Raw genomic sequence first — 12,601 nt, 5'->3', positions numbered from 1 at the left:
CCAACACTAACTTTTCAACGAAGAGAGATAGAAACTTGGTGTCTTCTACAAAGTTGTAGAACAGGCATTTTTGAGTATTTCTTCCGAACATCTTGATACTCTATCTCTCTTCTATGAAAAGTTAGGGGTGGCGCCCTCTATGCGATCACAGGTGGAACTAAAATTTTCTAACCAAAACCTAACTCGTATTATTTACTACAATTCTTATGAGCATACTATTCCGCTAAATCTAATCCTTATTTCACAAAAATGTATAATTCGCGGGACTCGAGTACTGATACACAACCATGCACTGCTAGGCCCCATGCAAAACTGACTCAGACATCACTTCGTTAAAAGTTTAATAACTTCGTTCAACAAAGCCGGATTTACTAGCAGTCTTCGACAAAGTTGTAGACAATTATCTTTTTTATTTTCACTTACAGTGATAATACGATGCATATAGTGCCACCTAGTGACGAAAATACGAACTAATGAGTTTTCTCCATGTAAATTGTTGAAAAATCCCATACAAACTTCAGGCACGTTGGTCCGGTACTTAGACTTGTCCGATTTGTTTCAAATTTGGTGCAAGTACTCCTGGTGGGACTAGGAATCGACTCAGGGGTGGGCTTTTTCAAAAATTCATCTTTTTTCTGGGCAGTCTACGCTATATGCTTCACTTACTGCATCTTTTAAACTTTCTAATTATTCATACTAAATTAAATTAAATTGGTTTTGATCAATTTATGTATCTATTCGTGAGAAACCTGCTTCTTCTTTGACTAGTAGTTAGTTTAATACTAGAGCACGCGCGCGTTTTCAGTACAATTTATGCTTATTATAGGCCGCTCAAAATTATTTCATATTTTCTCTTAATTTCATATTTTCTCATTTTTCTTCGAAATTGTTTAGTTCTTTTGTTTTTGCTAGCTTGTCTTCTGTAACAATAATATTTGAATGAACTATATTCCTCGATCTTCGACAGTCATAAAAAGTATTTTAGGCACCTAATGAGCCTGGTGGCCGGGCGCGCAGGGACTCCCAAAATCTATTTTTGCGCGCGAATTCCAGCACAATTTCTAATCCCGATCCTTACTAATAATAAAGAAATATGTGGAGTGTGCAGTAGTATATACGGTCTCTAGTAAAAGCAAATGTTGAACTAACAACGATCTAGCTTCGTGCCTAACTGATGCTGCTATTAATCAATAAGCAGTTTGGGATTACCAGGAGTTTTCATTGAAGAATGATTTGTTATTTCCAGGCATTATCATCTATTGATTCTCCATGCAATTTCAGCTAGTCCCGATCAATAACGGAATAGCAGCCAGGGGTGGTCGCACATGTTCAAGCTCAAGCTCAATATGTGTTTATTTATCTTGTGTTTATGAGTTTAACACAAATCGGAGAGTGAAGTAAATTCTCGAACTAAATCAACGAAGACTCAACTACTTGAAAAAAATAAGAGTTTATTGTGACATTTCTTTCAAAAACCAAGACGGGAAAATATTTTCTCCTCACCAACTGCGTCTTAGGGGTCGTCCGTACCTATCTCGTACACTTCCGTGTCATCATCGTAGTTGCTGCCTTCATGTTCGCGAACAACTGATTTCTTCCTTGCTTCTTGCTCTCACAGGTCACGAGTGTAAACTTCCTCAATGATGGTGCTGGCTTTTGATTTTGAGGTACTTGGCGCAGCTTTTGTCGTTAACAATATTATTTAAAAAACTGCCGCAAATGGTGTTATTGTGTGTGATACAGGCGTATGGTATTGGAGGCTATGGATGTGCTAAGAATTTTCTGTGTAATGCTATTATATTAATTTTGTAGGAGTAAATGTGTAGGTTCACCTAGAATTCACCAATTGGTGCTATGTCAATATGATAATGTTAAATACTTCCAAGTTCCCAAAATATCATTGGTGCGCATAAAACGGTGGAATCTGGAATTATGTTTTTTACGCTTAAAGGTGAGACTTTGTTAGCATTCAGGTTCTTCTGAGCACACTTTTAAAATAAGGCAATCCATTTTTTTCCAAATAAAAATGTTTTTGGAATAAAGGCCCCGTGCGAATCTAGAAACTTTGATAAAAATTTAATAGCTTTCTCTGGCGATTTTAGTTCGCAATGTAGTTTTCTATAAAGTTGTACACAATGAAATTGTCCATCAGATTCTCAATTTCGGTAATATTTGAATGTCTAAAGTACTACCTAAGGGCAAAAATGTGAACCAGTTTCATTGAAAAACCTAAGTTTTCGAACAAAAAAACTTCAAAATAAAAAGTTGTTCTGGAGCCCCCGACAGAAAATTTTAATTCTACTTTCAAATGAAAGAGAAAAGCCCACTCTGTCACAGGCTGAAGTTTTAGCAATGCCGATTTTTTTTCTAATAAAATTGTTCTACCAAACACACCGTGTAGTTGCTTCGGTGCATGTTTTTCCGTAGTGGGCTGTATGGTTACAGAATTGGCATGTTGGGGTCTGCCCGGGATATGTGCTTAGCATTGTTTGCTTATAGCTTACGCCATCCTTCGGTGATTTGCATTCGATAGTCATGTAGGAAGGTATTGGTTTGGTCACTCGCATCCTCACAATACGAACGCCGTTGGGAATGCCGGTGAAAAAATTTCTCCAAGTGTCATTCGTAATAGATTCTAGTTCTCCATATTGCGACATGATTCGTTTGATGTAATCTTCCCTAGTGCGCGACGCCAAATCATGGGTACGCACTTCCATCATGTCGCTTTCCATATGCACGGGGATCTTGATTCTGGTGTTAATAAATTCGACCTCGTGTTGTATGTTGTTCTTTGCAATGAAGTTCTCTGCCTGTGCTAACCTTCTAAACGTAACCAAAACACAGTTTTTAACGTGGTGCAACTGAATGTACGTAACTTCAGCGAGATTAAGCTCCATTTTAACCTTAACTAACTGTTCCACTTTCTGTTTCATTTGGCAAACTCATTTCACTCCGCAGCCGGAGGCAACGATATAATTTGTTTGTGCACGGATATAGAACAAAAGCTGGCATTATTCGCTGGTGCCTATAGCCTGAAATAGCGTAGCGATTTTTTCTAGCTTCTGCTTTGTGCAAGATCAGAAGATAGACTGATGGGACTGACTCGCGATTATGGGCAGTATATACGTTTGTTGAGATTATTCTAATTATCTCCAAGCGATTCTCTGGACTTTTTTATATAAGCAATACTAATTTTGGTCAGCTGTATTTAACTTTCTTCCAAGTTATATATTCAGTTTTGTAAATGAACTCAAATAAAAAGGGGAAACAAAGGGTGCGGTCGTTGTAAATACTAGTACTCAATTTTTCAGACCTTTTTACATAAAAAACCTTTTCTGGTAAACGTTATCCAGCCTTTTACAAATAAGTTGCGTTTTGGGTTCACTTTTTCCCACTGTGCATTGGAGGAGAGAAAACCTAGAAGTCAAAACATACTATGGTGTAGTGGCGCACTGAACGCATTTCAAAATAGCATTCCCGCGCTCTTCGAAAATCAGGCTCCTTGAAAGGCGTGTTACATCTAAAACACTTCTTATAAATAAAACTTTCTTACCTGTAAACAGGCTTTTGATATATTAACTTTAACTATCTCGATTCATTGCATAATGGTGGAATAGTTTCAGCCGTTTGTGGCCAATGCGACTGTTTCGTACCTAGAACTTTCAGTACGTTTTGTTATGTGTTAGATCCGTTCGATTTTAATAGGATCTACAAAATACCTTAAATTAGTTTCTAACCACAACATCACAGGTTTAGTAATGTTTTGAAGTGAATCAACTACTCACGGATGACAGCTCGAAGCAGCCAGCAAAAGTACGCACATTCTTTTGTTTCAATTCAAAGCATTACTCCAATCGATAGAAATACCGATCCATCAAAACACCCGCCCAATGCAGCTTGCGATAGCTCATTTCGCTATTATTTTATGCTTCACTTTCAGAAAACCCGCTCACTGGACACCACAGATAAGGGAGCCGGCGTTAGACCCTTCCGACCCATCCTTTCGCTGGACAACGCTAAACCAATATCGAAACCATTCGAATCAACCGGAACACCCACGTCAGCGCCGGCCTCGTCATTCATGCACAGCAGCAGTAACAACAGCAACAACAATGGCAGCAGCAGTGACTCTAACATTGCCGCAGGTGGAGCTTCAAGCTCGACCACCAACACGACCAGCAGTAGTAGCACTAATCATGAAAATGGAGCCACGAGAACACCATCCAACGATAGCGGCAGCGGTGGCGGTGGTGGCGGCGGCGGCGGTAGCAGTGAACTGACTCGCGTTGGTTCCTCCGGAAGTGGTGGTAGTCCTCCTGGTGGGGACGGCGGTACGGGTGGTCATATTAGCACCAAATTGAACTCCGGTCAGCAGCAGCAAATTTCGCCTACACAGAGTGACCGAAGCAGTACCGGCGATAATCTGGTGGGAGATAACCTGTTTAAGAACGGGGTTTTGGATTTAGGTGGGTATTTGTTTGATGGATTTTGAGTTATTCTAAGCCTACTTCATTTTGCAGAATCTCCCCAAACAACCAAAATTCGATTGGAAAATGAACGCCTAACGGCGGAAATCACTCGACTGAAAAAGTTACTGGCAAACTCCCCGGATGGAGCCGTTGGTGGAATTGATCTGTTGTCGGACAGTAACAGTTTCGATGCTCACTCGACCGATGACAGTAGTGGTCGATTGGAAAAACTTGAAAACGAACTACGGATATCGAAGGAATTGATTCAGAGTAAAATCGATAACCACTTTTAGGGTTACTATTCGATTTAATTGTTTTTTTTTCACTCTAGGTCTCAAACTTGAACGCAAGAAGCTTCGTTCGGACAAAAATGATCTGTTGGTGCAGGTTAAACAACTTTGCGCTTCACTGCAGGATAAGGAACAGGAACTAAGAAACTTTATACGTAACTTCGAGCAACGAATACGGGAATCGGAGAGTTCTAGTGCGAAGCAGAACTCGGAACGCGAGCGAGAACGATGGTCTCTGCTGAAGCATGCACGCGACGAAGCGGAACGATCGATCGCTCTAGCAGCCCAGTTGAATGCTAGGGATATCCAGCTACAGCGAACCCAAGATCAGCTACAGGAAGCACGTCGACAGCTGTCCGGTTGTATGTCGGACCAGGAAAGTTTGGTATCGGCAGCCCCGCTAACTCCACCGTCAGGTTTAATGACTCATACTCAAACTACTGCCGGGGGATATTCGAATATCAGCGGAACACCGGGTGATCGCGGTTCGTGCAGTGCTGATTCCGGTGTCAGAGGTAAGTCCCGAAACATGTTAGAGCCAGTAGTGAGAGTCCTATAGTTAACGGCACGTCGTGCTCACTCATCAGAACTAATTGCAGGAAGCAGCGATCGGGAGAGTGCGGCTGGCGATCTGAACTTGAGCGACGGTCCCTGCGAGAACGGACCCTGCATACAGGTAGACTCGGATAGTGTATCGCTGGTGTCTAGTCATCACAATATGTATCAATGTGAGTAATTGGTTTAAAGTTAGTTGAATTAGTTTAAGGAATGTTGCTTCTTCCAGATGGAACACCAAAAGAGCGTAGTCCAACGCTGTCTCCATTGAATGCTGGAGCCTATTCGCGATCTGTCGACAACGCTGCGCTGGCGAAGTAAGGCATTCCCGATTTTCACATTCGAAGGTTTAATCAATGGAATATTATCTTGATTTTGCAGTTCCTTCCGCTCGGTGGAACAGCTGGGATCACCGGTCGAGAACGAGAATCAGACTTTTTCCAGAAGACTGCAACAACAGGCACAATCTCAATCATCACAATCATCATCATCAAAGACTGGAGGTGGTGCCACCGGGGGCGTAAGCCTAACGGGCCGTTCTGGCCGTGGTGGCACCTGGGGAAGTATATCGCGAGTGTTTGCCCGGAGTAGGAATCGCAACAAGAGCAACACGGTAGCGGAAACGGAAGCCGTCGACTTCCAGTGGAGTCCACTGACGGAGGAAGGTTATGCGGAGAAGTTACGCCTACTGCGGGAAGCTTCCTCGATGCCGATGGAACGCTGGAGAGCTTCCCAGGTGCTGGCTTGGCTGGAGGTTGCCCTAGGAATGCCTCAATATAGTTCACGCTGTGCCGAGAACGTCAAAAGTGGCAAGGTACTGCTGGAACTGAGTGATGCCGAGCTGGAAAGTGGACTCGGGACTAGTCATCCTATGCATAGGAAGAAGTTGCGGTTAGCGATTGAGGAGCAGCGGCGACCGGAACTGGTTAGATATCCTACTATTGGGCAGCTGGGTCATACGTGAGTATACGGAGGATCGTGACGGAGGATGATCAATGTTTGATTGTTTTAAAATAATTCAGGTGGGTAGCATCGGAATGGCTTCCAGATATTGGTCTTCCACAGTATGGGGAATCCTTTATGCATTCGCTGGTAGATGCTAGAATGTTGGATACGCTATCGAAGAAAGAACTGGAGAAGTATCTTGGAGTGACGAGAAAGTTCCACCAGGCAAGCATTGTTCATGGTGAGTTCGTTTAGGAGGGGGCGGACCAAGTGAGCACTAGAGATTGATTTTTTCCTTCCTGCAATGATCCAGGTATTCACGTGCTCCGGATAATGAAGTACGACCGGCAGGCGCTGGCGATGAGACGACTACAATCCGAAAATGTTGACACGGATCCAATCGTGTGGACAAACCAACGGTTTGTGCGCTGGGCTCGGTCAATAGACCTTGGGGAGTACGCTGACAACCTTAAAGGTAAGTACCCAAATTCTACGGTGATTCGCATTGCCATTGTTGCGAGAACCGTTTCATTATGGGAAGAAATCGTGTATTATATCATGCTCGCCGAGCGCTATGGTACTGGTGTAAGTTTTTTTAGGTTTAAAAACTCCTACACAGCCTACACTTTAGCTGTTCCCGTAGTAAACTAATACGTAGTTCATTCTACTGGGTAGAAAACAAGAATAAATCCCAATCGACCCTTATTCGAATCTAGCTACCGGACCACCTCGCCTTATTAGAAATAATAACTGAGTTATTTCTGCATAAGACCTAACTGCCCAGTGCCATTCAGAATTTTCTCTTACTGGAGCTTGGTGGGGCTACAATAAATCCACCCATGATAAACTCGAATCGGTAACCACACCGTCGATCTCAACTTTGTGAGTAGGTATGTAGACGTGCTAATCTTCTATGAAAGATTTGTCGCCATTAACGTTATTTGCTTGCTATCACATTTCTAAGCTTATTTGGACGAACTCCAAAGATTTGTGTCACGACTGAAACTTTCTACATCAGTTCTTTATAAATCATTAGAATATTAGCGGACTATCTTTGACCCGAAAGAAAATCAGATATGGTCCGACCGAGTTTAAAGTGCTCAGGAAATCGAGGTTTGCCAGTATACCCCGAACCGGGGCATTGGGTGATCTTCTTAGGGCCCGAAGGGAATCCAATAGTTGAGATCTGGCTGAAGAATACTTGGCGTATACCCGGACAATATGTTCGATATCGTGATAACCGCAGATACCACTATTTTCGAGCCCAATACGTCGGAAATGAGCTTCTAACGGGATAAAACAATGCAGCACCTAACTCTCCATTGCTCCACGATATATGCCAACTTTCTAGCGCCCTCTGACGATAGATATTGAAAAATTTGATGAAGCAGATTGGCGATTTGTAGATGTGCTTTCTAGGTTTCGCCGAATGAAGAGCATCTATTGAGCTGGGGCTGTCCAAAACGATATAGTAATGATCGGTAGGCAAAGTATCAATTTTCCTAAGCGTATACTGAATAGTAGCAAGCTCTGCGACGGGATCATTGAGTTTGAATGAAGCGGGGACATTTTGAATAAATATACCGAAACCAGGAGAACTATAGAGACTTTCTGTTGATAGCAATCTTTCGTCCCTTTATCTTTGCGGAAACCAAATTGTGTATCTGACAGTGAGCCGTTTGCTTCGACACAAGCATCGAGGAAAAATAGGATCATAGGAAAGCTCTTCAGCTAGTATAATTGCATTCAGTCTGGCCCTCGAGCCTTGGTGTTATATGATTAGAAAGCAAGTGAGATCTCCACCATAGAAAACGGTGTTTCGTTTGCGGTATCGTGAAGTATCGCGTTGCGGTAGATCTTCTGTGCCGGGACGGAATCCGGACAAACCTTAGCAAAATCGAATGCGCTCTCGTTATCACTGTTCCGGTTTCGCATACGCTGGACCGTGCGCCAAAGAGTATTCAACGATATTTCTCTCGTTAATCCTTCAACGAGCCGGTGCCAGTAACTACGTTTCCTGGTTTTCATCAAACTATTCATTCGCGTTTCTAACATCGCATACTGTCAATAGCTAACAGGTAGCCCGTCGCCACGGAAGTTCTTATACGCGGCGGCCTTCTCTATGTACACGTCTGTTCAATCTTTTTCCCACCATGGGTTGGGATGCCGACCGCGGGAGTTCGCATGTGTGTTTAGTCTGCGATTGAATCGCGGTGTCAAGAATCAAGCCAACCAAAAACCCACACTCTCCCCCCAAAGGAAGCTCTTGGATGGGCTCGATACTGTTGGATATTGCGGAAGTGTAGCGCTTCCACAAAACATTGTTTATATTCGGCGGCCCTGAACCGTTAGCAATAGTAATTACGATTGGCAGATGGTCGCTGCCGTGGGGATTAGGGATTACCTTCCACATGCAATCAAATAGCAGCGGTGTCGAGCAGAGGGACAAGTTGAAGGTTCTCGGGAGTGAGGTAGATCGATTATCGTGGGAGTTAAAATCACCTTAAACTAGCCTCCGTACGGGGAGTAGTTCCGCAATATCGCAATTCCGTCAGTGGCCAACTGACGCTGGAGAGGGAATGTAGGTGGAAGCAATGGAAAGGTCTTTGCGTTTAATTCTACTTTGGCAACTTTAATGCCTCGTGTCGAGGGGAGGTCGATTCGATTGGAAGAATTGCGCTTGTTGGTCCCCAAAAGTACTCCTCAGTGAGAGTTTTCTTGACCCAATCGAAAAATATCAAAATCGTGAGAGTCGAGGTCTATTTTTGAATTAAGCTATGTTTCACATAATGGAAAAGCATTTATCAAACTATTTATTAAAATTTGAAAACAATCGATTTTTGGATAATGCTTCTGAAATTCCACTGTAGAACAGTAATAAAATCCGTGGATACAATCACTTTATGGAGAGCACATTTCGCAGTAAATTGCATCAAGAATGTTTTTACCCGGAGAGAAAGATTATCAGATGTTCCTTCTTGGGAATCATCAGAGTCGCGTTCGTTAGTAGACAATTTTGTATAGATATTATATATCCGAGTTGACATATTTCCTCTTCCCGTCAGCTGCAACTGATGCTGTATGCAATCGTTTGCTGGAATATCTTCACTGGTTGATGTAAGGGGTCTTCCAAGTAGCCAACCCCGTGTTTCAGCAGATCCGCGAAATTCAAAATCGAATCAGATACGACTCCGCCTATTTCGACGTGGTTAGCTGGTACATATACTCTGTACTACTTCATAAAAGTCCCGTAGCCAACAATATCATTTCCTCCTTCAAACTATTTACCGCCGCCCGAAGCTTATTTGGGCGAATTTTCGTTATTTCTGTTACGGTCGAATATCGCTCCATCAGAAATCCGCAGTATCCGCAGTAGATTTAAACATTTTTTGTCTTTGGACAGGCAAAAATCACGTAGGGTCCGGTTGAAGAGCTAGGATCCCAAGCGACACCTGTTTAGTAGTGGTTTTTACAACATAATTCGTTGAAAATAAGCGTGCATCAACCACCATTAAACTGATTTATCAATCTAAAAAGCGCACCAGCAAAAGCTGATTTTCTATGTACCTATTGTCCATTGCACGTTGGTTGGAGAGACAAGTAATATAATAGCGGTACTTATCTTCTATAACGGTATCCAGGCAGCTTACAAGAAAAACAATTCTGCTACTTCTCAGCTGGTCCAAATTATCATAACCTCGAAGAACCTGATCGAAAACTCAACGCTCAATAACCTTAAATGCGGATTAGTAAGCTTTGCACTATTCTTTATAGTGTTACACTGCACGTTCGGGGAAGATCGTCTTAATGGTCCGAGAGGCACCGTGCGAATGAGCTAACGACTTATTTGCAATGCGGAAATCATGTACATATACTCGAAAATCTTCATTCTTCGCTATATTTCAACGCGAATAACAATTCTGTTCATTACGCACCATTCCTTGGAAATGTTTAGAAATCTACATCACAATCGTTGGTATGGTCTTAAGGTATAAAATCCGTATCAGATGTGGTAGAAGAATGTCCAACCCGTTTTAAGTGAGTCTTGCAAATATTCCATTCGAAACCGATTATTTGTAGGGTTTCAAAGATTTTATTGCCCACCTGACTCTCTCAGGTTTGAATATTGCTTTTGACCCCCGTCAAGCATCTCAATGAGAACGATCATAGCATACAGGGTCCGGCACTCGAAGTGTAACCAACTGCAGACCATTCGCGCAGTAGTCGCACTGGCAAAATAAATAAACTCGCTGGATGACAGTTCGGAGTATTGTTTACAAGCGTACAAAAGCATTTTGTCAAAGCCGAATGCAAAAATAGTGAACTGTAATGGAATTCAAAAGAAGGAGTTGCTTCGCTTGGCCGAAAGTGGTCAAATTCCTAACACCGTGTTTTCTGATGTATTTAAGTTTAAGACCCCAGGTCTTTCCAAAAGTTCGTCTGCACTGCCATTGGACATGCATTGGACATCTTGAGTCTGAACTCAATGTCAGCAGACCAATTCAGTTTGGAATCCAATATAACTCCAATGTATTGAACTTGATCTGCACACAGTAGCTCAGAATCAAAGAACTACAAAAGACGAACCCAGTTTGCTATTCGCTTCTAGGTTGAAAATTCAAGCTCATTGAGTTCCCTCAACAAGTTATCGGCAACCAAGTTCTACAACAAAGGTGACAAAACGCCACCCTGAGGACAACCGCAAATACTCTACTTCCGCATCTCAGCCTATCGCAGTTATGAGTAAAGAATGCGGTTACTAAGCATTGCGTTTATCCAACCCGACATATATGCAGATACCCCATGATCGCACGTCTCTTACAGAATTAGTGTCGGAATCTGATGAGAGGAAGTCGAAACGAAAATTCCATAACTTCTGGAAGATTTTAGCGAAAAACAAATGAAATCACCATCAATGAACTAAAACAGCCACAGATAGCTATGCTTCGTTCGTTCCGAGATATCCAGTAAGCGTTCTAAGCACCATGCAACCAAGAACCATTTCCCCTTCTGGCAACACTGTGCTTAGGTTTTAATACGAAGATGACAACAAAAACCATAAATGTATATCCGATAACTTACAGTTTCTTGTCTTTCATACAAGTACTTCGTTGTCTGCTAATAATTCATTATCCTTCCGAAACCAATAGATGTTTTTCCGCTTGTGCTCTGTAATAACTCTGTCTACCTGTATTGGATGTAAGCTGAGTTTTTATTCGCGTTACGTCCAGGCTGATGTCCAATCACTATGCCTTCAAGGCTCATCTCTTTCGTATTAGGCTCACCGGCAGTCAGTAAAGGCAACTGTGGCGACGTATACCACAACATCGAGCACGTTGTTTGGTCATGTACGGCATATCGTGGTGCTAGGTCCCTTTTAGAAGATTCACTATGGACCCGGATAAGAAATTGTTCACATTAGTTTTCAGAAATTACCCAATTGTAATTCCCATAGTTTTGAAGGAATTGAATTGCATATATCCCGGCACCTCAAAGTTACCTACCAAGTGCCGTGTCAAATAAATTATCTGAATAGAAAAAGATGGGTGAGTACTATTTGTGACATAACCGGTGTGTCGTGCACTTCGGGCTGTTTACTCAAATGATGATTGATATTCAACAGAATCACATTTGAACAAAAATATTATTATTTAATATAATTGAGAGACCGAAAATAAAAATCGCAAGGACAGAACATACTTTGTAAAGCCCGCTTCAAATATATAAGAATATAAAAACCTGATATAAACCTCAAGCATAAAAAAATATGACTAGGCCTTTTCTTTGTACGAGTCGGATAAAAAAAACCTTTAGTATAAAAACCGAAAAAATATATCCGATTCTTACAAAGTCGTTTTTGTTAGCCGACTTTTAATCTTGAACACCACGATATCCGGATGCTCTTGCAAACAATTTATTTATTTTCAACCGTTTTTTTATTCTGGAGCTTCATTCTTGCCGAGTTTTACGGGAAAACATTTATTAATCGATGCTTATGCTGAAGTATCTCTGTCCGATTTTAACGCTTGAAGCTTATTTCCGATTTCTATATTCTACTATATTTGAAACGGGTTATACGAAGCACGTTCTGTCCTTGCGACGTTTTTTTTCGGCCGCTCAATTATGGTGATTCCATATTAATCTTTTAACGTTGGCGTTGCACTGGAAGCGAAGATCGTTGTATACTACTGACTTCTCTCCTCATGTCCAGGCACATCTGTTGTTCACGAATGCGGTTCTGACAATATTGATGTAGATTTTCAAATTTTAATTCTTCTTTAAATAGTTTGATAGCACTGACAAGGGCCATTTGTTTCAATTGGCCCCGGTTACACGCACCGA

General features: G+C 42.0%; 1 protein-coding gene across 7 annotated transcripts in view; it reads left to right on the top strand.

Annotated features, from left to right (window-relative positions):
• Positions 1–12,601, top strand: part of LOC131689196 (kazrin) — a 372,509-nt gene that overhangs the window by 218,491 nt on the left and 141,417 nt on the right. For 5 of the 7 annotated variants that reach the window (XM_058974119.1, XM_058974117.1, XM_058974122.1 and 2 more), the window contains exons 4-11: positions 3,941–4,466; positions 4,521–4,739; positions 4,801–5,274; positions 5,347–5,487; positions 5,544–5,631; positions 5,696–6,274; positions 6,337–6,500; positions 6,573–6,734. In XM_058974119.1, coding sequence (XP_058830102.1) covers positions 3,941–4,466; positions 4,521–4,739; positions 4,801–5,274; positions 5,347–5,487; positions 5,544–5,631; positions 5,696–6,274; positions 6,337–6,500; positions 6,573–6,734 — 2,353 coding nt within the window. The remainder of the gene's footprint in view (positions 1–3,940; positions 4,467–4,520; positions 4,740–4,800; positions 5,275–5,346; positions 5,488–5,543; positions 5,632–5,695; positions 6,275–6,336; positions 6,501–6,572; positions 6,735–12,601) is intronic. The other 2 variants (XM_058974118.1, XM_058974124.1) reach the window with 1 other exon arrangement.

This window comes from Topomyia yanbarensis, chromosome 3 (assembly GCF_030247195.1).
Source record: "Topomyia yanbarensis strain Yona2022 chromosome 3, ASM3024719v1, whole genome shotgun sequence".
Classification (NCBI taxonomy): domain Eukaryota; kingdom Metazoa; phylum Arthropoda; class Insecta; order Diptera; family Culicidae; genus Topomyia; species Topomyia yanbarensis.
Note: the sequence above shows the minus strand (reverse complement) of the source record. Positions and strands in the feature narration are given on the sequence as shown.